The sequence below is a fragment of the Amblyomma americanum genome, chromosome 3 (genome assembly GCF_052857255.1).
Source record: "Amblyomma americanum isolate KBUSLIRL-KWMA chromosome 3, ASM5285725v1, whole genome shotgun sequence".
In the NCBI taxonomy this organism is placed as follows: Eukaryota; Metazoa; Arthropoda; class Arachnida; order Ixodida; family Ixodidae; genus Amblyomma; species Amblyomma americanum.
In genome coordinates, this window is record NC_135499.1 from 200,754,596 (window position 1) to 200,782,263 (window position 27,668).

The window sequence follows — 27,668 nt, forward strand, 5'->3', positions numbered from 1 at the left end:
GCGGGCAAAAGGCAAAAACTGATAAAGAAGCAATATTCCTGCCGAAAAACAACAGAAAACGTTGTCATCACAACAGATTCTTTCTAGTATCTTTACCATGAACTTGTCGCAACAACAGAATTTTTCGTAGTCTTGTGCTGTTCCTTGTCATCGCGACAGGACTACAGAAAAATGCGACAGAAAAATACTGCAGTCCAGAAAAGTACTATTCTGCTAAGAAAAATCATTCGTTACGACAAAACGACGAAACAACAAAACGTTTTGTCGTATTTTGGCCGCGATTCTGCCCTTTGTTTTTTTTCAATTTTGAACCACCATTCCATATCATGTCGCACCCGGAACGTACAGTATTTGTCAAAAGTGCACAGCCCAAAGGGGCTTGCTTCTGAGCCCTGCAGCGCGGCTCCTTTTGCATACTCAGGGACCCTAATCTCACGAAGGCAGGAGAACTTAATTCCTGAACCCTCCCAAGCTTAGGACTGTCAAATGCGCTTAAGAGCCCCGCTATACACGGCTTGGAAGCAAACCCACTGGGCTGCATATTTTTTCACAAAGACTGTACATGTATCACGTGGTACTGACACGGACTGGACCGAGTACACGTGGGCCCATAGCGCCTGCGCAGCCGTCCCGCAGTATTGATTCGCGCTAGAAACTGCGACGTTTCCGGTTCCGCGTCAGTTGACCGAGATCGGCCCGCGGCTCCTCAATCGGACACGGCCCGACACCTCCGCTTCGGCGCCCCCACGGCGCGCGGCGAAACAGAACAGAAAGACAGAGCGACAAAGAAGCGAGAAAGGAAAAGCCTGTAGGCTTCCTTGAGCCTGTAGCGCTGAAGTCCACGTATCTGAAAGGGAAACAATTATTTGCCGACCTGGACCTGCCACTTGGCAGCGCTGGCCGAACACGGCCAGCTGGTGTTGCGAGGAAGCCGTGCATGAATACGAAACTATGCAAGCCATGCAGCCCTAGACAACGAGCCAGCAGTGGAAAAAAACTGAACTCAGTTTTTAATGCGAGAGCATTACGAGGCTGCCGCCGCGGTGGCTCGGTGGTTATGGCGCTCAGCTGCTGACCCGAAAGACGCGGGTTCGATTCCAGCCGCGGAGGCCGCATTTCGGTTGAAGCGAAATGCTAGAGGCCCGTGTGCTGTGCGATGTCAGAGCACGTTAAATAACCTCACGTGGTGGAAATTATCCCGAGCGATCTACTATAAGGCGCCACGCATAGCCTGAGTCGTTTTGGATGTTAAACCCCATAAAATCAAACCAAACCATCCCGTGCGTCACTTTGGGCGCGTATACAGTTCGCAATACGGGCGCACCGAACTGCTTCGCTAAGCGTGTGCGACACTAGGAGGGTATAAGAATCCATGGCAGGTATATTTTTGAGTCTTGACCGACACAGTTCTGCCACCATAAAAAAGCCCGAAGATTTGGATTATATTTTACATTGCGCACTAAAAAATGTCGTGTTCAGTATCCTGCGTAAAATTCGCCTCCCCCAATTCACCGAGATATAGCCGCTGCTTTGGAAGGGCGCGTTCTATGCATTCGTCCCTTTTTTCTACGAGCACGCGCAAAACTAAAATTTTTTCAATATTTAATTACAAACAGTAAAGCAGGCCTCGCCCTCATGCATGCGTTAATGCGCCTTTCCTTATTATTGTTATTACTACTACTAATACTACTACTACTACTAATACTGCTACTCCTACCATTAAAATTATTGTTATCTGCACCAGCGTCCATATACGCTGCTGCAGAACCTTGCATCAGTGTGTACGGCCACACATTCACCATGAAGTACGTGGCCTGCTCCAGAACCGCCGACTGTAAATCGCGGTGCCGCTGTTCCATGTAGGCGGACGCAACGACCACCGCCATCGCGTCGGCCACTCTGGTCATGCCCTTGGACGTTTTCAAGAACAGAGGCTAAAAACCTCGGTCACGTCATGTTCTCGGCGTGCCGAAGCGAGGCCTTGTGGTAGAGCATCCTCATCGCATTCGGGAGGTGCTGGGTTAGATCCCCAGTGCCACCGGGTACCCAGTGGTTCTCTTTTGGGCACAAGATTTCCCCCGGCCTGGTGCTCGGCTTTTCTGCAGTGAAATGCTTGGGAAAAACGCTTTGCCCAACCCTTTGCCACAAGTGGGCTTTAGCGCACGAGGTCGGTGCAAGTTTTTGGAAGGCGGAACGAATCACCGAGCCGTCAACGGAACGGTTTAGTCCTAAACCTTTTCCCAAGCATTTCACCCCTGAAAAGCCGAGCACACCGTACACAGAAAGGAGTAAAAAGCGAGCAAGCTGTCCTTTAGCACACTCCCTTTAGCCTACTCCCTTTCACTCCCATATAAGCGTATTCGTGTTTAAAGTGCACCGCAGCCGGGGGAAGTGCACCCATTAGAAATCCGGTGGGTAGCCGACGACACCGGGGATCGAACCCAGCATCTCCCGAATAAGAGGTTGGTTGCTATACCACAAGGTCGGTGTCAATCTAAAAGAAAATGTCAGTCCGAAACAAAAACCATAACAACGAAACTGTCAGATCAAGAGAACAGGTGACCTGCGGTTTGTCGACGTCCATCTTTATGCGAAAACGCTCTGCAGAAGAATACAGTAGCGTACCAGATTATAGTACTATGTCACCAAGTCTAGATACATAGCGAAACGTACGCTTCGTCGCTCGCTATATACGGAGCGGCACAGCCTCGGTAGCGCCGGTAAACCTGAAGCAGGACACGTTCTCCCGAAGGGCAAGCAGCGCTGTCTCGCGACTCGAGAGTGGAGAGGAGGAGGTGCGCGCTCTTCGCTTGGTCCGACGGCTGCGCTCGGCGGGCCGCAAATCAATCCAAATTTAGTGCGCGTCAACAGTCCGCGCAAGCGCTCTCTTCTTCCCACGCCATTGTTGTAGGGCCGACGGCGTTTGCTTTCTTTTTTTTTTCTGCAGCCACCGCGCTTCAAAAGGACGGTGCGCCAGTCACAGTGGGATTGATATACGCGCCTCGTAAACATCCACGCGTGACTGACAGCTCTCTTTCTCCCTCCGGTTTTCCACCTCTTCCGAAGTCCCTCGATTAAGGCTAATGCCGGCGAACGACCCCGGATATGTCTGTCTTTTTCTGTCTCTTTTCTCCTCGGCGGTCCAGCAAAACCGGTAAGCGATCGAGCTGTCCGCCTCGCACGTTGACGTGCAATATGGATTGCACGCGTCTTGCTCTGGCATGGTGATACGGGCGAGTGTTTACGGAAAAGAACATTACTCAGGCCAAGCCTGTAGTTGTAGCTTGGAGTGAGGGTGTCCGCCGGACAGATTAGTTAGTCAGAAGAAAACGTGCAGTTCCAGCGCCTATACGTGCTATACTTTCTGAACAGGTTTGGTTTATGGTTTATGGGGTTTAACGTCCCATAGCGATGCCCTAGCGTGCGTCAGTACCAAAGCCAAGATCATCTTGTCTGACAGTAAGGCAGCTGTTCATAACTTTTGTAAGGGGGTGGTCTCCAGTCAAGCTGCCAAATTACTAAGAAGATACCCTTCAAGCAGAGAGGTCTCCCTAATATGGGATCCTGCTCATGAGGGCATTCCGGGTAATGAGGCTGCTCACAGCCTCGCTCGAGAATTATACATCCGAGCTGCTCTGGAAGTGACCCTGAGTGGGAATAAAGACCTTCTCATAACGTATAAAGAAATAACTGAAACACCTAGACTGGATAAGAGAAGACTCTTACTTCCGGATAGGTCACTCACTCTAAATGAGTGCAGGGCTTCGAGGAGGCTTCATGTCAATAGATTATTTCCGTGCTCTATACTACACGATGAAGACACTGGAGAGCCTGAGCTCTGCAGTAGCTGCCACAGGATGACTTCGCAAAATCACGTAATTTGGGAGTGACAGGATTCTCCTGGGGCTAAATCACAAAGCATCCCAGACCTTGCAACCTGGGGAGAGCCGAGAGCCACGACCCGGATCAGCAAAGACTCGTCATCCGCCAGGCGGAGACAGCTTACTACAAGACTTTCTCCGCGGTCTCCGGTGTTGAGAGCCGGCTGGGAGGCACCCCCTCGTAAGTGCTGCGCCCGGACCGTGAGGCCCCATGATGACGGGAACAAAGTTCATTCATTCATCATTCGTCCCATATCGACTGGGCAGTGAGGGACGCCGTAGTGGAGGGCACCGGATAATTTCGACCAACTGGGGTTCTTTAACACGCACTGATATCGCACAGTACACGGGCCTTTAGCATTCACATTTTCTTGAGCATTGAAATCGGGTACGCGTCAGAATCGAGTAATTACAGCAATACAAAAAGTAAATAAATAGATAACCACTCCCGACAACCCGCGAGCATTAAAGCAGTTACAGAGCGCTAATTAACGTGGAAAAAGTAGTAACGGTTTGGTGCGAGACCTTTTTCCCGAGCATCTCACCCTAGAAGAGCCGAGCACCAGGCCGGGGGAAATCTTGTACCCATTAAAAAACCGGTGGGTACCCGACGGCAGTGGGGAAAGAACCCAGCACCTCTCGAATGCGAGGCTTACGTTGCGACTTCCCTTCCGCCTTTCTTGGTTACTGTTCTTGTTGTCGTCGATGTACGGCTGTACCACGTTAGAAGAGCGTGTCAACATTCCCATATTGTCTAGCCAAGCTCTTCGGTCGTCGGTCAGAATGCCCCCAAAGCTGGCACCCCGTTGAAGAGAAGCTCTAAAGATCAAGATGCTGCAGAGATGAATCACATGTAAACGACCCTTGCCAGGGCCCCACAGAATTTCAAAACAAACGGTTTCAAGATCACTTCACCCACTGACAACAGAAATGACTCAAAAAGAAGCGAAAAGGCTCGAGATAAAGTGACGGGTGGGATAGCGGCGCCCCTCCTCAATGTCAAGGCGTCCATTACGCGAAGGGGTGCCTCGAACCGTGAGCGCCGGAGCAGGAAGAAAGCGTGGCCACCACACAGAGGTCGCGCCCGCGAGAAGCACGGAGCGCACGTAACGGTGGCCGCGGATGACGCGTTGCGAATGATAATGCGCAACGCGCTTCCTGCGCGCGCGCCTCCAGACGAGGAAAACGAGCGGCTCGCCACTGCGCGCACGTAGCGTGCCTCGTGTCAGACACGCGTCTTGGCCTCTTCCTCCCGCTCCGTTACTGTCGCTCACGCCTCGCAACCTTGACACCGGTGTCTGCAAATAATCCTTCGGGCGAGGACACTGGGCCGCCCGGAGTGCGCCTCCTGACAGGCAACGGTGAAGACGTGGCTGGTGCAGTAGCCGGAAACAGTGGTTTATCCAGGGTGCCGACGCCGGAGTTCGTTGGGGAAGTTGTGGGCAAGGTTGCGGCCGCTTGCTAGGAACATTTCGAGGTGTGTTCGTGCAAGTCAACCGCGAAGTGACCTGGCTGAACCTGGACACAGGTTAATGGGCGAGGGAGTTGCGTACCCCAGGGACACGGAGCCCCCATTTCGAGGCGAATTTGAGGCCACAGCTTCTATGATTTGAAGCCACATACGGTATCCATACACGAAGCAGATCGAAACACGCTCCTAGCTGAGTCTTCTGGCTTGCAATTAGGGTTATCGTTGCTTGCCGTCAGCCGCCAGCCTCTGTACTACGTTGACCTCAGAGATGGCTGGCTCCATGAGAACCACTGCCAGTGGATATCGCCAAAAACCAATTATTATTATTATTATTATTAGAAGCGTAACATTATGCCAATGTCAGATGTAGATACTTTGTAACTGTTTTTTTTGTGTGTGTGTTTGTGAGTGCGTCTCTCAAGCTGCAACAACGCAGCTTTCTGCCTTGCGTCCTCTCTCCTTGTTGCTGATGTAACCTTGTGAGAGTTAATAAAATATATCGTATCGTATCGTATTATTAATTGCGTCCAAGCAATCCAAGATAATAATAATTGGTTTTGGCGGAAAAATGGCGCATATCTGTCTCATATATTGGCGGACACCTGAACCGTGCCGTAAGGGGATAAAGGAAGGAGTGAAAGAAGAAAGAGGTGCCGTAGTGGAGCGCTCCGGTATAATTTCTACCACATGGGGATCGTTAACGCGCACTGACATCGCACAACACACGGGCGCCTTAGCGTTTTGTCTCCGTAAAAACGCAGCCGCCGCGGTCGGGTTCGAACCCGGGAACTCCGGATCAGTAGCCGAGCGCTCTAACCACTGAGCCACCGCGGCGGGTGATCCAAGATAACGCAGGGCGCATTTCCGGACGATTAAAAGCGCGTATACAGATGGCTGAAATGCACGGGTCGAGTGCCGGTATTCCTGGCAAGGGATGAAACGGCGGCAGAATGAAGACGGACAGCCGGCACGGGACCCTCCAAGGCGTCCGACTGCTCGGGACGGCCAGAACACATGTCGACAGCTTGAGCAGCAATCATGGCGGTCAGAATAGCCTCAAATAAATCAGAGTAAAAAGAGGGGGGGGGGGGTAGAGAAGCGGCAAGAAAAGAGAGGAGGAAACGAAATGCCCTCCTTCTTTCCACCTGTTAAATGGAAACGGCCTACGCAAACACGGAAAAATCCACAGCTGAAGCAGCGGTTCGGAGATGTTGCAGGTCCGCCCGCTGCCTCGGGACGCTCTTTTGAGCACTCGCCGCTCTCAGGAAGCGCTTTATTTTTACGCTCCGTCCGGAGACAAGTGCGACTCGTTCCAGCCTCTCTCGGACGTCACTCGCAATCAAAGTGGGCAAAGGCAAACACTTGGTCGGTTCGAAGAGCCCCTCCTCCTCGCGATTCCAAGCAGCCATCTCTCTCAAGCCGAGGAAGCGCCTGACCCCGATTCGATCGACTGGCGGCCGCTTCCTGGCAGCGGCTGAAAGTGCGTGCGGTAAACAAGTAAACATCCAAAGGCGACAGCAAACAGCTGCCAGCGACAAAGAGCGACAAACGACTTCCTAGACTAGTTGCGGCGGCGGCGTCCATCTACGGCCGTTTCCCTCCCGGGCCAGCCCCGAGTGCATCGCGCGAGGAGGACGCGCCGATCGAGCCGAAGGCGTGATGAATCGCGCCTAGCGTGCCGGACGTGCGCGCGAATTTCGACCGCGAATGAGGGGAGGCCGTGTTTATTTTCTCGCGGGCTCCTCTCCCACGCGCTTCCGCGGAATGAAACGCGGGGTCGGGTCAAACGGAAGCGAACAGCTCCGACAGGAAGGCCCCGCCGCAGTGGCGATCAGGCCTAATCACACGGACGCTGGGCAGCGTGCGCGGTCTTTGGCCACGGAATCCCCGGAACGCGACACCTTTGCGCTGCGTGTCGGGTTGATTTGACGACCGCGCCCAGATCGACAACAGGCCACGCCTGGCAGGCGCCATCGACCACCCCGCGGGTCAATTCCGCGAACGAAGCGTGACCCGCGAGTCAAATAGACGTCGGCACCGCCTCCTATGTACGCGTGGAAGCTGGCCGCTTGGGACATGACCTTATGTATTCAGACCGCTGCCCGGGAACGATGAACAGCCCGTTCGTTGGAGTTTGTTGGTCTCTGCTTGACAGGGCAGAGACCGGTGCGTACTTTTTAAGCTCATAAGCCGCATTCGCAACATTCGCAACTCCGGCAAGCCGGAACCGATCACTGATGCAAAGAGAGAGAGAGAGGGAAAGTTTTAACGAGGGAAAGAGTGGAGAGTTCGGTTGGAGGAACATGTCTCTGGTCTGCAGCACAAGACTTGGGAAAGAGAGGACGGGCAGTAAAAGACAGCGAATGAAAAATGGGTGCTGAGACAGCGTAATTCGATTAGCTGCACGTTTACGATGTATGGCGTGCAAGGCATAACGCCCACGTATACACGAACCAGCATTCCACCTTCGCAGTTGGTTCAGAGTCAAGCGTCCGGTCTTGACGTGCGGTGTCCCAGGCATGTTACACATGCCACTCCCCGAAGCGTTTTCGTGCTTCTGAGCCGGCCAATCAGGTCAGCCTCACACGAAAACAGGAACATTACAGTGGCGGATTTAAGGGAAACTTCCTGTGGAAAAACCATTAAACCCCCCTTTTTATCGATAAAAAATGTCAAAGAGCTGCGCTGTGTAGATCAGGTCATTTTTACGCAGAACATTAACGTATTTGTAATTTGACACAAGTGATATATTTTCGCCATCGAGAGAGTACGTAGAATGTAGAAGGGGACGTTTTTTGTACAATGGACAACATTGCATTTGGAAAAAGTCAGTGTCATAGTACATGTTCTGCACCACAATAGTAGAGAGTCCAGATCGCTTTGTAATTGAACACCACCATTTAAGCAATTAATATCACGGTAAAGACAGCAATGGTCACCATACAATCTGAGACGTCTTGAAACCTGCTCATATAACCACCAAGAAATATATATATAAAAAAAGAAGACGTCTCAGGACAGATCCCTGGGGGACGCCTGCCAACACTTCTTTATGCGATGATTTTTTCCGTTAAGCACGTTGTCATCGACAACGAAAAATAAGATTCTGCGAGCAAAGAAACGAGTTTCCGCGAACCTGAGAGACGATGTCACGAGTTGCAAACGGGATTGGTCGTGCCCTGCACTCGCACGCTTTTAGCCGCTTGACCGCGGCGCAGTGTATTCGGATAATAACCACGGGCTGTCATTTTTATTGCACCGCTTCAGTCGTTGCCACATCGACTCTACACACAATTATAAGGGGCACTCTCCTAACAACAGCACTAGAAAAGTCGTCAAACTTGCTGCTAACAATATCTAGCCACAGTGCTGTTTGATAGAAATCGGCGGTTCCTTAATTAAGTAGTAATTTACCGCCATTTACTGTGAATACAGACTGCGTGTTTGTATGATCTTATAACTCCCGCCGCGGTGGCTCAGTGGTTAGGGCGCTCGACAACTGATCCGGAGTTCCCGGGTTCGAACCCGACCGCGGCGGCTGCGTTTTTATGGAGGAAAAACGCTAAGGCGCCCGTGTGCTGTGCGACGTCAGTGCACGTTAAAGATCCCCAGGTGGTCGAAATTATCCCGGAGCCCTCCACTACGGCACCTCTTTCTTCTTTCACTCCCTCATTTCCCCTTCCCTTATGGCGCGGTTCAGGTGTCCAATGATATATGAGACAGATACTGCGCCATTTCCTTTCCCCGAAAAACCAATTATTATTATTATAACTCCCAACTAGTTGCAACCGCATTAGTTCCCCATTGGGTCAGAGAACCGCAGTACCACGACCTCATAAAACGAACACGTTACCTTTACACTGCCCCTTCCCATTCTCGCTGGCAACCTTTAGCGTTAGCTCTGTCACTGACAAAAGCGGTGCCTAACACTTCAAAAACTTAACGTAACCACGACTCGTTGGTTAGGCAGCGAACACAATGTCCCCTCCGTGGCCCTTGGAAAAGCATACTGAAGAAGTTGGCGCGCAAAAACGACTACAAACAAGCGAGACAAACAAAGCCGAGCCTACTCACAACTGAAGGTGAGTCTTTGTTTGTCTCGCTTGTCCTCGTCTTGTTCCGCGCCAACTTCTTCAGTATGCATATCAACCAACTAGCCCAACTTTCTGCGCTCCCTTGGAAAAGAAATGGCAAAACAGCGCGCCCGTAACTGCTTAATTACGCACACCTAAGAGGCAATTTGCCACGAACCATAGACCCGATCCGAGGAAGTACGTAACCCGACTCTGCGTAGAAGGCTAAGTTCCGCGTTAATTGACTGCGCAGAGAACGACGACAGTCAAGCCACATCAAAAACCGCTCCCATGAAGGGCATTATGCAAGGACCGCTGGAGCACGTACGGTGGCGTCCGTCCAGAGTCCAACGAGCGCCACGTGTAGCTGCGCTGGTGCTTGCTTACTTACGTGCTTACTTTCGTACTTACTTACCCCGGAGAGTCGGAAGAGAAGATCTCTAGCTCGTTGTGCGAGCCGTATTATCAGCAGCCGGAAACAGATAAAACATTTTCAGGGAGGGAGCGGAGAAAAACAGAGGAACGAGGTAAGATTAGTTCACGCGCTAAAAATAGAAACGCAACAACGAAGGTCCAGTGATGTGCCCAGAAAACACCAAGTGCGCGCAGAACCAATTCTGTCCGCGAAATCGCTGTCCTTGGGTTTCCGCAGATTTGGAAGCGCTGTGCACCGGGCTTCCTTGGGACGGCGTATACAATCTTATCAGATAAGCACGGGCATCCGCGCAGGTGCGCAGAAGATGAAAGCGGAGCTCAATGGAGAGATCACGGGAGCTCATACCAAACAATTCTGGACCAAAGCATTTTTGAACGAGAAAAAGTGTACGAGTACAATTTTTTCGTATATTGTAAGATTTCACTATAACAATCAATATATCCGCCGATCTCCCGTCGGCAGGCTTGCATTTTTTTTTGCTATTAACGATTTTGTTACCTTAAAAAACGTTCCCCACTGGTATTCTATGGCAGTCTTAACTGCTCCATGCGAGCGATGGAAACACCATAAAAGAAAAATTTTGCTGGATATTGGAAAAATGGAACATTACGTTCCATATTTATAAGCCAGTACCTTACTGTTTTTTCATATTCAAAATATTTGTCCTGGAATGTTGGACGTGAGTCATGGTGAAGCTTGCAACTCTGTATCCTTGGCTTTGAGGACTTGGGAGTTATAATAACGTTTTTCAGCTTCATAATATTTTTGCCATGTGCCGGGATTTCCAGTTCGCGTGGCGGATATAAAAAGCCTTTTATTCTTGTTGTTAAGGCGCCTTAGTGCGCTATTGAACCACGGCGATGTAAGGCGCTCGGTTACGGTAAGTGCGGGAATATATCTTTCAATGAGGTTGTGCTTTTTGTTTTTGAAAAGTACCCACTTGTTCTCCGGAGTGTCTTGTCAAACTGGATTTTAAACTAGATTATAAACCGAGAAGTCAACGTTCTATGCGATTGGTGCGCCACAGTGTGCTTTAGCATTGCTATTAGCATTATCACTGCAGCATTGCTGTTGAAGCATGCGGGAGCACCGCGGAGCCAGTTCGACGCACATACACACCAGCTCGCGCACACAATGTATCAATCCGGTTCCTCTCCGGCCGGTCTCCCGAGGGGAAGGCTTTGAACAAAGGCCGCGCCCAAATGTGAGCTGTCATGGCGAGCTGACACTGACAGTGAACAATGGATGCGCTCAGGAAATCAACACTCGCGAGCTCTTGTTTTTCAACCTTTTTGTTGGTTTGTTTGCTCCCACGACTGCTTCGGCTCAGTAGGTCATCACCCAGGAGGAAAGAAAAGCGCTGCTCAGATCTGGCAGCGTACACTGATTGGTTTCCTTGACTGGCATGTTTCTTTCCTCCACACTGCAGAGAAAGGGGGGGGGGGGGGGGGGACAAAGAAAACACCTCCGGGGTCAGTGTCACTCTGTCGTTTTAACCGAGGCGTCGCTGGTAGTGGCACGGACCTTTTCTTTATTGAGAAGAAACGAGAAGACTGCTGAATACGCGAACCACTGAACAAGGCTTCTCCACGATTGGCCGCCAGACGGTATCCACTGGTTATCTGGTGGAATTTCAAATTTCATTCACACTATTTGAAATTTTGCCTCAACTAGGATAGGGGGGATGTTTAGAAGAACTTGTTGGGCTAGTTGGTTCATGGTTGTTCTTAAGATGAGTTGCGCACACAAAAAGGCAGACACAGGAAGAGCACAGGAAGACGGAAAGAGCGCAAACTATCAACTCATTTTTATTATCAGCATCGAGGCTTATATAGGCAGTGTGCACCCCTGCTTAAAGAAAGGGGGAACGTGGGAGAAGGATGGCAGATCAAGCCTGTGCAAACATCAACTAAAGCCGCTAACTACCAACAAATAGTTGATAGTTTGCGCTTTCCGTCTTCCTGTGTCTGTCTTTTTGTGTGCGCAACTCATCTTAAGAACAGACAGGGGGAATATCGCCATATCTTTCTTGGCGAAGCCTTTTGAATATTCAACCCTCGACGAGTAGCTTCATGTTCTCATTTTGGATGTACCTGAATGACGGCGTAGACTAACGTACCTCACAAAACGGGCGTCACGCGTTACAGCGACGTAACGCGTTTGGAGCTGTGCAGCCCGAGCATGAGCTGACACCGCCCATGTGAGGGTCAGGTTGCCGTGAAGATTAGCCGGCTAACACGAAAAGCATTGCCACACTTGCCCGTGATGCATGTCGCATCTACATGCACTAACCTAAGAATACCGCGCAAAACGCGTAAGGGTGAATGTCTGTGCGCGCTGAAACACGTAAAACCAAAACGGTGCCCGAAAAGCAAAAAATTCTCACATTTGACGATACCGATAGCTTCTCTGACACTCTTTAGACTTCAAAACGCGTGCCTTGCGATAACCTTTTGTTATTTTTCTTTTTTTATTTCGCACGCTTGACATAAAGGCATAATTTGGGTCCCCTATTTACTATAGGAAGCCATGTCGGTATTCCTACTTGTCAGCGTGATTTACTGACAGAGTCCTGAAGAGTGAAATTCACGATGCCATGCTTTAATCTGAGGCATAGGAAATTAAGCACCCCAACTGCGGAGTGTACAGTTCAGCGAATGCCCTACGTCGGTGCAGCGATGGACCTGGAGGAAGGCAAGGTTGGAGGCACATGGCTGGGCATGAACATCTCCGGCAAGGTGGCATCCCTGCTGAACATTATCCAGCCCCTCGACGAGATCACCGGGGACGAAAAACTTCCCCGAGGTAAGCTGCTTCAGCATCTGCGACCGCGCATGCGCGTTGTGTATGTATCAATGCGTCGGCCGCGGTCCCATCACTTCCACGTGGCCCGACTATGCATGGGCCACATATGGGCCATTCTTCTACAGTGCCTTTCTCTCGCGCCAGTCTTCCGCGAGCAGATGGAAGCTGCATTGCAATATATCTTCGCCTTTGCCGTTGTGAACTCTTCGTCACATAACAGTGCGTCTTTGTAGTCGAATACAACTCAAGAACGAAGTGGCTGACGTCCCCTAAAAGGAGGACGTCCAGCCAATTGCGCTGACCGATTGTCATGTTGTCAAGGTTAATCATCTTGTACCTCCTAACTTAACATCTGGGGGCCGGCAAGTGCAAGGGAATTAACCACGGACTAGCCGGATTAACGGCGACGTCATGACACTCGGTCTACGCCATTGGTTGGAGGGCTTCCTTTGAGGGACATTAGCAGCTATGTTCTTGAGTTGCACCCAGCTATAGCGTGCATCGGATTAAATTTCAACCAATCGTGCAAGTGGAAACTATGATAACGAGGCACGGTGCTGCCGCCTGTAGCTCTTACAACGTGCGCCCTATCGAGCAGGCGTAGCCGCGTGCTAGTGCGCAGCCGCAGCGCTGACACACACAGACGTGAGCATGTAGTCTTCCGGGCGTCGTCCTGTTTCGCATGCAAGATTCTTTTCAAAAATTTTGTTTATGGTCGCGCGGTGTGCCGTTCAAACAACAGAAGAGAGTTCTGTTCACTTTTGCTCCCACTAAATTCGACGAGGAGGCTGCGATGCTAACAAAGCGGTCACAATAAGCATGAGATTTAACTGTATACCACGTGTTCAGCGCGTAAGCTCGAAGCTCACGTCATTATGCCACTACAGCATACTCCCTACCACTCTATGATGACGATACAGTAATAAGTAATCCAGCTGTGTGAAAAACTCCAGTCAAGGAGGAGAGGGCGTGAGGCTGACAGTAACACTGTACGATCGAATTAAGCGAACATATTCAATTAACCGAAGTAAATCAGCGGAAGGCTAGTGCAGTCACGCACTTCTTATGTCGTCCGATAGGGCTGGACATACCTGATAGTGATATAAGTTTTGCTGCCTGACCGTTAAGTATATTCGTAAGACTTAGCAGATTGTCAGCATCACGTTTGTAAGGGTCACAACGATCAGCTGATTTGGCCTGTTAGGAATGAGCGACCGAGTGGTGGCCCACTGACAGGCCAAATGTCTGGCTGGCTGGATGTCCTACTCACAGGCTGACAGACAAGCATGTTACAGTTCACATCAAAACATAAGAGGCTAGGAAATGTGTCCTAACATAGCAGGAAACATAACATAACATAACAGGTCTTTAAAGACGTGACTATTTCTCTTTCCCCCTTTCTTAGCCGCGCGGAGACCGCTTAACTGGTTCACGTCAGATGGGTTCCTGCATTTATAAAACGCGGTATCAAAGGTTACTACGACCACGTCATTTCACTGGTGGCGCGCTTATGCTGGACCCATTGGTAAACAGCGGTGCGAGAGCTCAGCCCGAGGGTAGTGGGGCTACCCAAGCGTTAAGCTGGAAAGTGCTGACCCGCAGGTCACCTGGCGGTTCGGTACCTGGAAGGCGGCCAGGACGGCATGAGCTACCTGCGCGACCTCAGAAGGAAAGCCAGCGACTACGACAGGTTCCTCCTCGTCACGCTGGATATCAGGTTAGCGCCGCTTTCGAACATCAGCAGGGACCAATAGCCTCCACAGGCAGCGGCTAAGTGCTCTTACAGGACGCTGCCAGTCCTCTACCGTAACCCGCGAGTGCAGCGACTACTAAAATAGTAAACGTACACTTGCCAAGGTATTGCAATAAAATACACTCATATCTGGATGAGTGAGTGTATGTCGAACATTTCCAGGCCGTATTGTTGCCTGGCTCTAGCAAAGCAGCACCTGTAGAGCTCACGAACAGGTAAAATACGCAAAGCAAGAGCGCGCCAGCACTAAAGACAGAAACTGTCCGCGTGAGCTCACGGCACCTTTTTGAGCTCATTATATTTTTCAAGCGGTATCTCTTGCCTCAGGGCACAAAGGGTACGTAATGATGGTTTAAAGAAAATGATAGTTAAATGAACAAAAAAGGTTGACCGATTTAATGAAGTCGAGCAGCGAGCGATGATACGGTCCCTGCGTCCAAGCGCGGTTTAACTAACTGTACACGAAGAATTAATCACTCGAGTACCCATATCGGACTACAATGACAGTAACTTTAGCGTATAGAGAACGAACACGTCAGCGCTTAATGCATCGCCTACACGCTCAGAGTTACCCGACAGTTGTAAGCAGAATTGACCTAGTGTGCGAAAATTTTGCCGTCGGCAAAAACACGACATAAGTTGGAAACAGCACTGGGTAATACATTAGTGTGTATCCATAGCCTTCGGTTCTGCCGAGAAGCGGTGCATGGCTCGCGTTACTGTGGTAAGAGTGCACTTCCCGTTACGCAGCCCAGCCCGGCAGGACATTCAAGCCTGCTGCTACACGAACGCCCTCGACTCTCCTCCGGTGCACCTGAAACCTGGTGAGTGCACGCCGCGCAATTCAGCCATCATTACTTGGAGACGTGCATGCGCGCACCATACCCACGCGGACAGAAGTATAACACGCTTCAGAGCCCACCTCACTGCAGATGCAATGCTTTGCAAATTCTGCCCCCAAAGCGCAATCCCGTTACGAGATTTTTTCCCGCATTGAAACATACTTCATAGGTACCCATAACCGTGTGCCACGTGCTAGACTGAAAGGACAAAGCGACACGCTGCATATGCTTTGCGACACAGATGCTTCACCTGCCACTTTACCAAACATCGCTGGCCCCGCTATATTCCACACCTCCACGATTTTGAGCAGCTGTTTTGAGCACGGACCATGACGCTTCATATGATTCAGTACTATTAAACGTACCGCGTAGTTCTTAAAACGAGCCACGGAATGGAAATGGGCGTCCGCTAGCTCCCAGTGCAGTGAGGGCGCTGCAGAGGGCGTCAGCATACACAACAGCACACACAACAGTACACTTGGCGTCCCTGCCGCGCAGGCTTCCACGCGTTCGGCAACAGCAACCCGCTGCGGCCATGGCGCAAGGTGGTCGAGTCACGGGCGCAGTTCGGCGACATTGTGCTGCGACAGGGCAAGGCCGGCCGAAAGCAGGCACTCGTCGACGAGCTCATCGCCATGATGAACAACAGCACCGAGTGCGTATATCCCATCTTGTCCGCTAACTGGGGTGCAGTTTTTCACATTGACCCGTATTTTGCACCTCGACATAGCTACTCCATAGCCGATACACAGATATGAGGGAGTTCTCTTGCGTGTGTATAATTTCAAGTTTTAATTATCTCCCGATATTCGACTATCCGACTATAACTCACTGCGTTAAAAGCACCTTTACGAAGAGAGCGTTCCACATTTCTGTTGTGGCGACCTTACTATGTAAGTTACCCTATCCCCGCATGTAATGCTTCGCAACTGCGTGGCCTTTGAGGGATTAAAATAAAGTTGCGTTGCTTGTTTTTTAGAACAGCGCAAAGGGTGCGGAAGAAGACACAAGGGGGCACATACAGCGCCGTATGTGTCCCCTTGTGTCTTCGTATGCGACGCTTTGCGCTGTTTTAAAGAAGCATGAACAAAAGTACCCCACACCTCTACCATGCATTTTAAAAATGCACGGCTTAACTCGCGCTACCTATCAGAAACCCGAACACAGCTGTGTGCTAAATGGCAGTACATGCATTGCGCCGTAATTACACTGGCTGAATATTACACCCTGCTGCTTAAATTATCAATGGCAAGCCACTTTCATTACGCTTGATCTTTGTTTTGTAAACCCCAGCAAAGGAGCTTCAGCCAACGCGACAGTTTTCCGTATGACCACAAAAGGCTGTGATACTGGCACGGACCTAAAGAATCCTGCTCACACTTGAAATCGTCCTCATGGTTGCTACGGTAGTCAACTGGTACAGAGATACACATCACATGCGCAGCAGGCGCTTGAACGCGTCACGACAGAGGTAAAGCGGAAAATGTACGACAATGTATTTGGACAGCTCGATTACTTCAACATTCGTTCATTCTTTACCCCTTACATGGTGACGATGCATTCTACTCAGACGGACCTGCATTTCCCTGCCCTCTGCAGCACGCAGCCGTAGATGCATACATTAGCCGTAGGTAGATTATCGCCTTGTCACCACTTTTTCTTGCAGTTAGCATCTCAAACTTCAACCCTGCGCGCACGCGCCCTTGACTGCGTTTCATGTGCGCATTAAGATTTTCTAACGCATTTTTACCTACGCTGGCGCCAATCTGGCTGAAGGCAGAAGCTGAGAGTGCACACGCATTTTCTGGATCGATGGATGCGCGCTTGGCGGACCCGCAGCAGTGTGGTACTTCGACCACCGTCGAATCCGCTGTGCCGTGCCCTTTCCCGACGCAGGTACTTTCCCGACGACCAGCTGCTGAAGGACGCCGAGGGCAGGTCCGAAGAGTCGCTGCGAAGCCTCAGCTCCGTATTCGTCCGGGTCGAGGACGAGTACTACGGATCCAGGTTAGGGTCACCTCCGTGCGAGCGCGTACAGCAAGCGGCGTTTGTCGCAGAGTCGTTCTGCCGACTCAAGATGATGGAAATATGAAGGCTGGTGCGACGAGCAAGGTTCCTCGTCAGACACGGCGTCGGCAAAAACTTTCGCGCTTTGATGTCCAGCAGGCGTTTACCTCCGCGTACGTAGCGTAGGCAGCTCAGCTAGGTCACGGTCACTCAGAGAAGCGCGCAGCGTATGTAATTCAAAGTTAGCCTCTACAATGTTGACGGCTGGTTATTTACTCCTAGCTGTTTGGGCCGCTAAAGCAAATACGACAAATCGGACTGACGTTGCAGCAGTGTGCCGGAAAAAAGGGGGAACTGTTGGCGTAGGAAAAATAATTTCCCACTCAAAAGAAACCACAGAACCACGTCAGAATAAGACTAATATTTTGTAGTCGCAACTAAATTTTTGTTTTTAGTTTTTTCTGTAGTACTTTCCCGTACTACGTCTGTAGTACTTTTCTGCAATCTGTAGTACTTTTTTGTAGTAACTACACAGTTCTGTTGTTCCTACGAACATTTCTGTTACTGCAAGATTTTGGCCGAAAACATTTACAGAAAATCTGTTGTGACGACAGAAACCGTTCTGTTGACTGGGTTAACGGGAGTTCATGTTTCTGCTCCAAATCTCTTCATCGCGTTAAATTCGCGAGTGACGATGCCAAATTCACGAGTTAGCGAGCGGCGGTCAAGGGCAAGGGCCAAATCACTAGCTGCATTCAGTCCAAGACTATGCAAAGCGAGAAATAAAACTAATATTAGTGCACGCCCAATAGCTACAGTAGAAGACTCAAACTCTTGCGACAGAAAAGTAACGTAACACAGGACACCACGTACACGGGGCCACACAGACTTAAAATCAACGTTTAACTCAAGAGGACACAGAGATAACGACACACCATGCGACGAGCGTGTTGTGCAGACACCCATCAGCGCCACCGTGTCACTACCACGAAAACTGTCAAGCCAGGAGACACTAGCTATACTGCGCTCTGAACATTTACCTGTGTACTGACTTCATACACGAACATGAGCTCGCGTTTTGAATGGATTCACGTATGAATGAGCAAACTGAGCGATACACCCGAGGGGTACCTACAGCCGATTCTGGCATGGACTTTAACAGGAAGATTCGGAAAGATCCAATACTATAAAAACATCTCCAAGTTAAGCTTTGGTGAAAAACACATTTGAATGCAAACAAATTAAACGGTCACAAGCACATGCAGAAACCGTGCCAAGACAGATAAATTTAATGAAACGAAGGCAGAGAGGTCGGCCAGAAAGATTGAGATCTGCTACTCTGCACTGGGGAAGGGGAGGAGGAGAAGAAAGAGGGTCGTAATGGGAGACTATGCGGCGAGAAGGGAGATGAGAGTCTGTGCACGCACCTTTTATGGCATCACAACCGTGAGTCGAGGTCCATGTCACTCAAAAAACGCGAAAACGCCCGCAATTTCTGGGCTGCTGACCAATTCTGCGGCTAAGCGCCTAGTAGTAACCCCTCAGAGAGTGGCCTGCTGTCCAAACGCTTCAAGGAAGCAGGCAACGTTAGTCTTTGGCGCGCATATACCAGACAAACCACAGACACATGCCCCACTCTCGGTCATGCCACAAGTGGAACTGTCCGGGGTGTCCACTCGTCCAATTAAATGTGCCTTAATCAATTACTGCATATTCTTTGCCTCGATCACCATGGAGCGAACAACGAAGCTATCATTTTCCTGTGTAGTGCACTCACGTCTTCACTCGCTATGTACACACGTTTCTCAGGCACGCCCAGTTCTCACAATAGAGGAGGCAGTGCCCACACAGTTTCATACCTATACATATGCATATATAATCCTACAACCTGCACGGAAAATAAGTATATTACTTTCCTATTGAGGTCAGGGGGCGTTCTTCATATCAAAGCACCCATTTTGTGGTGGTGGCGCTGTTGGGAGCGCTAGGTGGCGTAATGAGAATGTAATGACCTATCGTGCAATTTCTGCAGACCGACTGCTGCCGATAAATTCGCCTTCAGTGGTATGGTACGGTTATGTGATGCTTAACGTCCCGACGCTGCACATGCGCTACGAGAGACTGCGTAGAGGAGGGCTCCGGATTTATATACACGACCTAGGGTTCTTTAACGTGCGCAGACATCGCACGGCGCATGGGAGTCTTAATTCCACCGCCATGAAGCTGCAATCGGTGACCGTTTCATGTAGCACAGTAAGAAAAACCATCAGACCAATACTGTACTACCGGCCTATGGGGAAAGCTTAGCTTAAATTTAAGGGGACAAAGAAAATGGGGAAGCTTAAAAGGAACAGCCCCGCCGCTTATCGGTTTGACGAAATGGAGGAGGTGAAGATAATAGTTAGGAAAAGGAAGCGCACAGGAACCACCTCTCGACGGGAACCTCAAATGTACTGCGAGGAGAAGCAAGATTTTGTGGGCAAGGGTCGGAAGGCACAGCGAAGTTTGTACCGTGCCGAGAACAGGTGCTGGATGTCAGGGTCGAGGCCTTGGGATCAGGGCATGGCTTCTGGGAAGATCGGGAAGAGAAAGGAGGGACCGGTATTACACAAACGGGTGGTTGGCGGTGCCTTTGTATTGCGGCAGATGAGCGTAGTGAAACTCCATACTAAAGACTGAGCTCCATGTGCGCTAAAAATGGCTGTGGTTTAGCTCTGGTTAAACCTGGAGTGATGCGATAGCTACAGCTGGCCGAGTGGAACTCGCTCAGTCGAATTGCAAAGTCAGTCTTTCGCCTCTCCGTTTCGCTGGGCGTTCCTTCTTAAACTTTGTCCCTGTATGTGATTCACTCTCCCCTCCTCTCTACTCCCCCCCTCCACTTGGCGCGCCGCCATCAGCTGCTCAGCACCACGTGACCAACTACGCACCACGTGGCGGCGCCGCCACGCTGAAGGGCAGCTCTCGCTACAAAAGAAGGACGCGACGACTTCCGCAGTCTTTTGCTCCGTCCCTTAGTGGGCAACCCCGAAAAAGCGACAGGCGACGTGCACAGCAGTCTCAGTGCTTGCTTCGTAAACAAGCCCGTAACCTGCTCTCTCAAATTTTGTGGGTGTGCCTTATAGCCAGGGCAAAAACATTTTCTCTATGGCGGCGGTGTAGCGGCAGCGGCGATGACCAAGCCGGTGTGCTTGCAGAGACGAAGTAACATCACGGATTCAAGCGGATAGGTGGACGGACACGGTTTGTTCTCATTAGTTAAATGTTGCAGGTCTGCCTCACAGCTACATCAAAGAAAATATTTTCTCTACGGCAGCGATGACCAAGACGATACACTTGTTGAGGCGAAGACAGATCTTAGGGGAAGACTTGTGTGACAAACCGGAAACGGCCAGCGGTGGCCAGGTTGGTTAATCGCGTAGGGGACTTAAGGGCGACGAGCGCAATTTTCCGAGTGTGTTTTCGGTCGGTGCTTGCACACTCCGGCTTCGTAAAAAACTTCCGTAAACTGTCACCGCAACCTGGTTGTGAGTGAACTATAGTATGCAAGCGAGAATACGCGCCGCGAGCGATTCTGCACGTATATACACCGCAAGCAACGGTACTCGCGGACCGACACTCGTATCTCCCTACAGCGCGCCCGCTCCAACTGTTTAGCCCTCCGTAGTCGACAAGCAGATTGTTCTCATTACTTAAATGATCGTAGTATCTAAAGTACCAAGTACCTATAAGTGACAAAGTTTCTCTATGGCAGCGATGACCAAGACGGCGCGCTTATTGAGGGGAAGACAGATCTTGGGGGGGGGGGAAAGCAGTGCGACAAATCAGAAACGGCCAGTGGTGGCCTCATTGGTTAATCACATAGGAGACTTCCAGGCGACGAGCGTAATTTTGAGTGCAGATCCGAGTGACGAGGCAAGTGACGGCGCCGCTTCCTGCCGTCGCCTTTGCGCTAGTTTTCGCTTACATGCAGCTCCGCCTTAAACCTTCTGGCATTTGTTAGGGTGTCGCTCGTGTTAGTGGACTTACCCTCCTCCTCTTGGACGCAGTCAGAGTCTATCCTCGCAGTCTGAAGAATGGAAAATACGGAGTTTATGCTGTTGCCAACTTCTTCCATGCAGGACGCACAGCGTGATCCTGGTGGATGCGAGGGGCTGCGTGGACTACATCGAGCGTACCATGCAGCAGCCCATAGACCTCAACGGCAACGAGCCCTGGGTCACGACGCGGCTGCAGTTCGGAATCCAGGAGCCCGGCTCGCTTGTCTCGAGGCTCTGAGCTCGATCGCAACGCTACTGGATTTTTTATTCGCGTATTTATGTCGCATATAGCTCGTTTGCTCGGCACCTGCTCCATGCAGACGGGCACCACAGGAAGACTGCCGTGCTACATGCTCGAAAGGGACGCAGTTACGCTGACTGCCAGCTCGGCAGCACGAAAAGCTAAACCAAATATCATGCATCAACTGCAGCTTTGAGCGGTAAGGTGACGTGCGAGGCCAGCACATGGAGTCTGCAAGCTTGCATGTGTACTCGAGTGGGCACAAAGGAGTGAAAATGCCCTCCAGTCAACATTACAAATCCGAAAATCACTGCAGGACGTATGCCAGGCACTCGAATGCATCTCAGTCAGTGCCCTTGGTGTTTCTGAACAGTACCTCCGTGGATTTACATTTTGCATTCGAGCATAAAAGGCAAACTCTATTTGACATAGACTGCATACTAGTTAACATGTGCCAAGATTTTATAGGAAAGATTTGACGAGAGAGAATAAGCTTTATTGAAAATTTTTCTCGAGCCTCTTGGGAGGAATCCAATACAGGACTGCATGTAGCAGGTAGACTTAACCAAGTAAATACTGTCTGGCAGAATGTATACTAGCAACCAGTACTGTCAATGGAAAGCATCATCCATAGCTTTTTTTTAGAGCAGCTTTTTAGCAGTAAATTGCAGCTTATGTTGCACGAAGTAGCCACGATTAGCATACTTCGAACCTACAGTAGCTCTCTTAATCTATTTTTTACTATGGGTGCACCATTCTGCCATTTATTAAATGTGGTGGCACAAACAAATGCCGCTTACTAGCTGCCATGACCAGAAACATCCTGTCCCAGTAGCCTACATGTGGCCTTTTAGCTGCAATGGCTGCCAACTACTACCAGACAAAAAAAACACTGCATGGTACCTGGTTCCCACTTTTTTCCTACAGACTATTGCACTAGAGAAAATGAAATCTAATACCACTGTCTGCACCAGCATGCAGTGAGGTATTGTGTACACAGAGTCAAATGACCTCAAGAAAGGTGGACCAAGGCACACAGGGAAACTCCTCTGCATTCTTCAGTCCAGTGCAGCCAGTGCTGCCTGCTATCATCGCAAACATGATGCTGTAAAATCCCCAAGCCACACAAGCCTGTCAGACATGGCTCCACAGTCAAAGAACTGTGCATGGAAGCCAATTTGACAAGCTGATACACATTTTGTTGTCCATTGTGCAATAAACATCTCCCAGTCATAAGCCCCATGTTTATTCTTTTTACCTTTAAGCAAACCGAAAATGATGCACAGCTTTACTCGGAGGGCTACTGAGCCAGCGAAGTTTGAAAAGCAAGCAGCAAAATGTTGTGAGCAGTAAAGGGCCCCATTCTTTGGCAAGCAGCAACAATCTCTATTCTTGCAGTGTGCCAAATCATTCTTTGCAGAGAAATTCAGCACTACTATTCACAAAGTCTTGTACAAATAATAGAAAATTAGTTTAATCCAGAGGTTTACAAAATGTTCCACACCATTCAAATCCGACTGAGAGAAAGACTGGTTTGAACCAGTGGACTGCTTCAACCACTGAAAAAGACAACTATACACACTTTTCTTGGGTGTCTTTACAGCATAAATGTTAGATGCAACATAAGCTGCAACCATGCACAAAATTCTCTGTGGCTGCTCTTGGAACTTTGGTGTGAACAAGCAAAATATGCTTCGCGGGGATGACCTACAACTGAGCGTAAATGAGAGGTGGATGTGGGCCTTTTAAGACAACAGTGGGTTCACATAGACAATACCGGGGCGTCCATCAATCTCAATCTGCTCATAGGTGTAGTTTCGGTTGCATCGACACTCATCTCCACATTTCGATGAGCCACACTTTGGGCACGGAAAGTGGCAGCCAGGGCATTCCAAGCGCAGGCAGTCGCACATGTCCTTGTTGCCCGTTATGTGGATCCCCCGAGCATTGTAGTGGCGCAAGGGACGAGAACTGCAATGGCAAGAATTTCGATGCTTTGAAGCCAGTCTCGCACAACCACGCTGCAATTCAGCAGTCACACACACTAGAAGCCACACAGTGAGCTTCAAACAAAGCTCTACATTTGTCACAGCCATCTCTGTGGCACTGCTGACAAGCGATTTTTTCACATCAAGAAGCAATTTCAATTGAATTGGAGGCATATCACATACATTTCTCGAGAAGATAGAAGCCGTTTGTACACAGTGTGTGCGAACAAAATGCAAATGCTATCTGCATGACACAAGACCTAGGCATCTTTCTGTTGCACTCAACCAGGCTATGAGGATAATGCTGTGTAGTCACAACAGCAGCAGCAAAAGCAAGAGTCAAAATTGACAAATCATGCTCCACATGGCCCAAAAGCATTAGATTTTGAAAAGCCTGGAAGAGTGCACAACAGCAAAGCCTTCTGTAACTCTTGCACATGCTTACCTGACTGGCATTCAGAAAAACAGAAAAGGGTTAGGGCATTGTACAAAATGGTACCTTACAGGCCGCAGTACGCCACCAAGCAGTAACCTCATAGGTTACAATACCTCTGCTGGAAGTCCGCCTGAGCTATTAAATTCTGCCGGTACTGACGGCACCTCCGCAGTGCCCTTGTTCGTGCCAGGTACTGAGTGCTCTCTTCAGCTGGCCCAGGCTCCCCAGGCACCGCAGGCTCCTCAGGCTCCTTTTTTACAACAATGCCGCTGTTGCCACTGATGCTGCTGTTGTGAGGCACGGGCTCCTCAGGCTCCACGGGCTCTTCTTTCACAACAATGCTGCTGTTGCCACTGGAGGTGGGGTCCTTGTTGGCTGACGTACTGCAATAAAAAGAAACAGCCGCACTCCCACTTTGTGCCCCTTGCAATCCCCAAGTGGAGCTTGTGAGGGGCAGAAATGCTTGTTGGAATGAATAAGCCTTAGCTTGCACTGTGGCATGAAGGAAAGTGTTACAATACATTGTAAGAAAATTTAGACCACAAGGGAATTCTGTTGAGTCTCTCTTGTGATAATAAAATTAGACTTCTGGACATATAAACACATGAGTACAAATAGTGCAAGATGATTGCTGCACAAACCGCTATATGCCAAAACTTAAGAAATTAAAAAAAATTCAACTGTTTCTTGATATAAGATGTTTAGTTCTCTGCTGAATTCAGAATCATTCTTTCATTGGTGGAAATATTTCTCTTAAAACCGACTTTTGAGTTGTCCTGCAATGTAGGATACTAGATAAATTCGCTACTGGTTACATGCAATAATTATCAAACATTTTACACTGACTTTAAAATGGCATTATTTTATTACGCACAGCAGTTTTATTATGAGAACATGCAAAAATTGTTTGCTTTCTTGCAGAATCACAGTGTACTTTATGGAGTCGAATGTGGAAATGGCGTCCAGAGAAGGCTGGTTGATCTTTCTGAACGCACGCAACACAACCCTTGCACAGAAAAAATTCAGGGCCTCTTGAACCTACGCTAGCGGGCACAAGCTTTTACACAGTAAATTTCTAGCATTACTGCGTGAAAAAATGTCTTACAAGTAGGATGCTAGGCATATATGAATTAAAGGTACAGACAAAGCAAATATCCAGCAATGCATTTTTTGTATAGAATGGCAAATATCAATGCTAATCTGTGCAATTCATATTGGGTCATCACTGCTTGAATGGTGCAGGGGTCATTGAACATGTAGTGAATGTTACGTACACGCCCTAGCTCTTATACAAGCCCTATAAATCTCCTTAACTTCTTTTGATCTTATCCTTTAATAATTTTATCTTCCCCCGAGTGGAAAGCGAGCACTTTGAGCACGTTCAGTTTAGCTGTTTTACTGAAAGTTTACAGTACCATAGTTACACTGCAGTACAATCTTGGTATCATTCTGGTTGATACGAATTCATAAAGTGCCCTGGCCAGAGTGCATTGTGAGCAATGGGCGAAAATTTTGATGTTAGGAACAACCAACCCCCTGCCCTACTGTGGATGATACACTCAAGCTGCAACCCCACCCTCAAGCACCAAGTATTGCTGCCAGTACATAGCCAACATCGCAATCGGCAGTCGCGCAGTACACGCTGAGTGGGGGCGCATGGCCCTAAGTAAATCCTGTCACGTGAAAAAAGATTTGCATAAATTGTGCATACAATTTTTTGCTCGTTTTGGATGATACGAACATTCTTCATGACCCCGTGAGGTGCACATGATCTAAATTCTGATAAAACATGAAACATACAAAAATTGAGCCAAATAATGTATTTCTCTAATATGCCTGCAAACAGAAATGTTGGGTTGATATGTATAATTTTTTTGTAAAATACAAAAGCTGATAAAAATAATAGCAAATACATGATCTTGCACTGATGTGAAAATTGAAAAATTTCAGAATTCTGTAATCTATGAAATATTTTATTGCCTATGAAATTTTTTATTGCCTGAAGGACCTTAAGTATCATTCCAATAGCTTATCAGTAACTCAAGCTACAAAGTTTGATGCCTCATAGAAAAAGCCCATTTCTTGGAGGTAGTACAAAAGCTTTTTTTCTCCTAATATTTTTGGTGGAAAATACTAGAAATTATACACACATCAAACATCTACGAAAATACTCAATGTTTTTGAGTATCAACATATAAGAAATAAGTCGGGAGTTTCAAAGCACAACAGGAATTGTAAACCAAATATTTAGGAAATATTTAGGAACAAAAAAATGAAAGATGGTTATAACACGAAAGAAAAAATTGCTAAAATGTGTCAGCTCCACAAAATGTTCCAAAATTCCTATGACTAACAGCTGTGCAGAAAAATGTTTTAGTTCAAAAATGTTTTGACACAATAAAAAAAAACATCTACCCCCCGAAACAAGAACTTACTAGTACTACACTGACAGCCTTTTTTCTTTTCTGCACAAGGTAGCGAATACGCAGCTGAGAAAATTACAAATGAACTTGATTTCCTTCTCCATTTACACCCCCATGTGACATAGATGGTGTTAAGTCATTTTTATTACATGCAACTGTCCAAGCTCTTAGCAAAACTGCAGAAACTAATGAAAATGAAGCTGCCTGGCATCTTGTACTTCTAACCGTCCTCCAGGCTCTGAAATGCCCTCTCGAGACATTGCGACCTCACCAGTCAGGAAGAAAGAGTGAACAACCTAAAAAGGTGCTTATGCTTGGATTACACTTTTGAAACTGCTATGCGGAATGGCTTTTTCTCAGGATAAATGGAAGCATATGACGTAAGAGACATTTCACAGGTTCATATCTTGGTAGCAGTCGCAGCGCAGTTTCTCCCCCTTTTGGTGGGACTTGCCAATCAAAATAGTGCTAAACGTAACCAATAGTGTTCTCTGATGAATTCACTTGACTGAGTCGTTACCAAATGTCTTGATGGATGTGGCCACACATCTACTCCTACACTTTAACCAAGCTGTGTTATCGACAAAAATTTAAGGCTGAATTTAGTGACAGTTTGAGATGCTAATCTTTCAAAGCTGAACTTTGGGTTCTCTTTTCGTTAAGTTGGCATGAACACAAAAATGCCATATGTATGACAAAAATATTGCAGTGCCCCTTTGAGTCCATCAGAAAGTACCTTAACCAAACTTTTGAGGAAAGCCCAAAGAAAAAAGATAAAGACCACAGCATACCTTCCAGGCCGAAAAGCAGCCGCCAAAGAATTCTCAGCAGCTGAAAGCCAGGCTGCTTTTCGCCTGCGCCAGCTCTCCTTCATAATGAGCGAACGTCGGCTTGGCGTGCCCTCAACCTTGACAGGAGCTTTTGGCTTCTTACCCCTGTCAAGAAACAGCAGTCTGCTGTGATATCCAGCAGTGTGGGCGGGGCGCTTTTCATTTTATAGTGTTAGCTCTTATACTCAGTTTCATGCCGGCAGCAGCAGTGTCCACAGTGCCACCCGCAGTGCACAATGAAAGGAAGACTATGAAGACAAAGCATCAGCCGCACTCTGTCATCGCTCATCACCCGTGCACGGGCCTCCCGATTGAGTTGTCTGCGCTCGTTGGTTGTTCCCAACCTGCCCTATCTGCATTAACTGCTTTGTGTGCTTGTGATCTCTTCACCATTAGTAAATCGCCTCTTTAGAAGTTTTCAGTGCCTTAGCCCCTCTTAACTAAG

At 48.8% G+C, this 27,668-nt stretch overlaps 2 protein-coding genes across 4 annotated transcripts in view; one reads left to right on the forward strand and one right to left on the reverse strand.

Annotated features, from left to right (window-relative positions):
- LOC144125880 (transport and Golgi organization protein 2 homolog) overlaps nucleotides 1-22,779 on the forward strand; it is a 52,859-nt gene extending 30,080 nt beyond the window's left edge. Inside the window, exons 2-7 of the mRNA XM_077659657.1 lie at nucleotides 12,538-12,666; nucleotides 14,269-14,383; nucleotides 15,170-15,243; nucleotides 15,760-15,916; nucleotides 17,158-17,268; nucleotides 21,387-22,779. Coding sequence (XP_077515783.1) covers nucleotides 12,538-12,666; nucleotides 14,269-14,383; nucleotides 15,170-15,243; nucleotides 15,760-15,916; nucleotides 17,158-17,268; nucleotides 21,387-21,543 — 743 coding nt within the window. The 3' untranslated portion in view covers nucleotides 21,544-22,779. The remainder of the gene's footprint in view (nucleotides 1-12,537; nucleotides 12,667-14,268; nucleotides 14,384-15,169; nucleotides 15,244-15,759; nucleotides 15,917-17,157; nucleotides 17,269-21,386) is intronic.
- LOC144125879 (uncharacterized) overlaps nucleotides 22,777-27,668 on the reverse strand; it is a 61,593-nt gene continuing 56,701 nt past the window's right edge. For all 3 annotated transcript variants that reach the window (XM_077659655.1, XM_077659656.1, XM_077659654.1), the window contains 3 exons: nucleotides 27,185-27,328; nucleotides 24,084-24,353; nucleotides 22,777-23,517 (listed from right to left, as the gene is read on the reverse strand). In XM_077659655.1, the coding sequence (XP_077515781.1) occupies nucleotides 23,292-23,517; nucleotides 24,084-24,353; nucleotides 27,185-27,328 (640 nt within the window). In that variant the 3' untranslated portion in view covers nucleotides 22,777-23,291. The remainder of the gene's footprint in view (nucleotides 23,518-24,083; nucleotides 24,354-27,184; nucleotides 27,329-27,668) is intronic.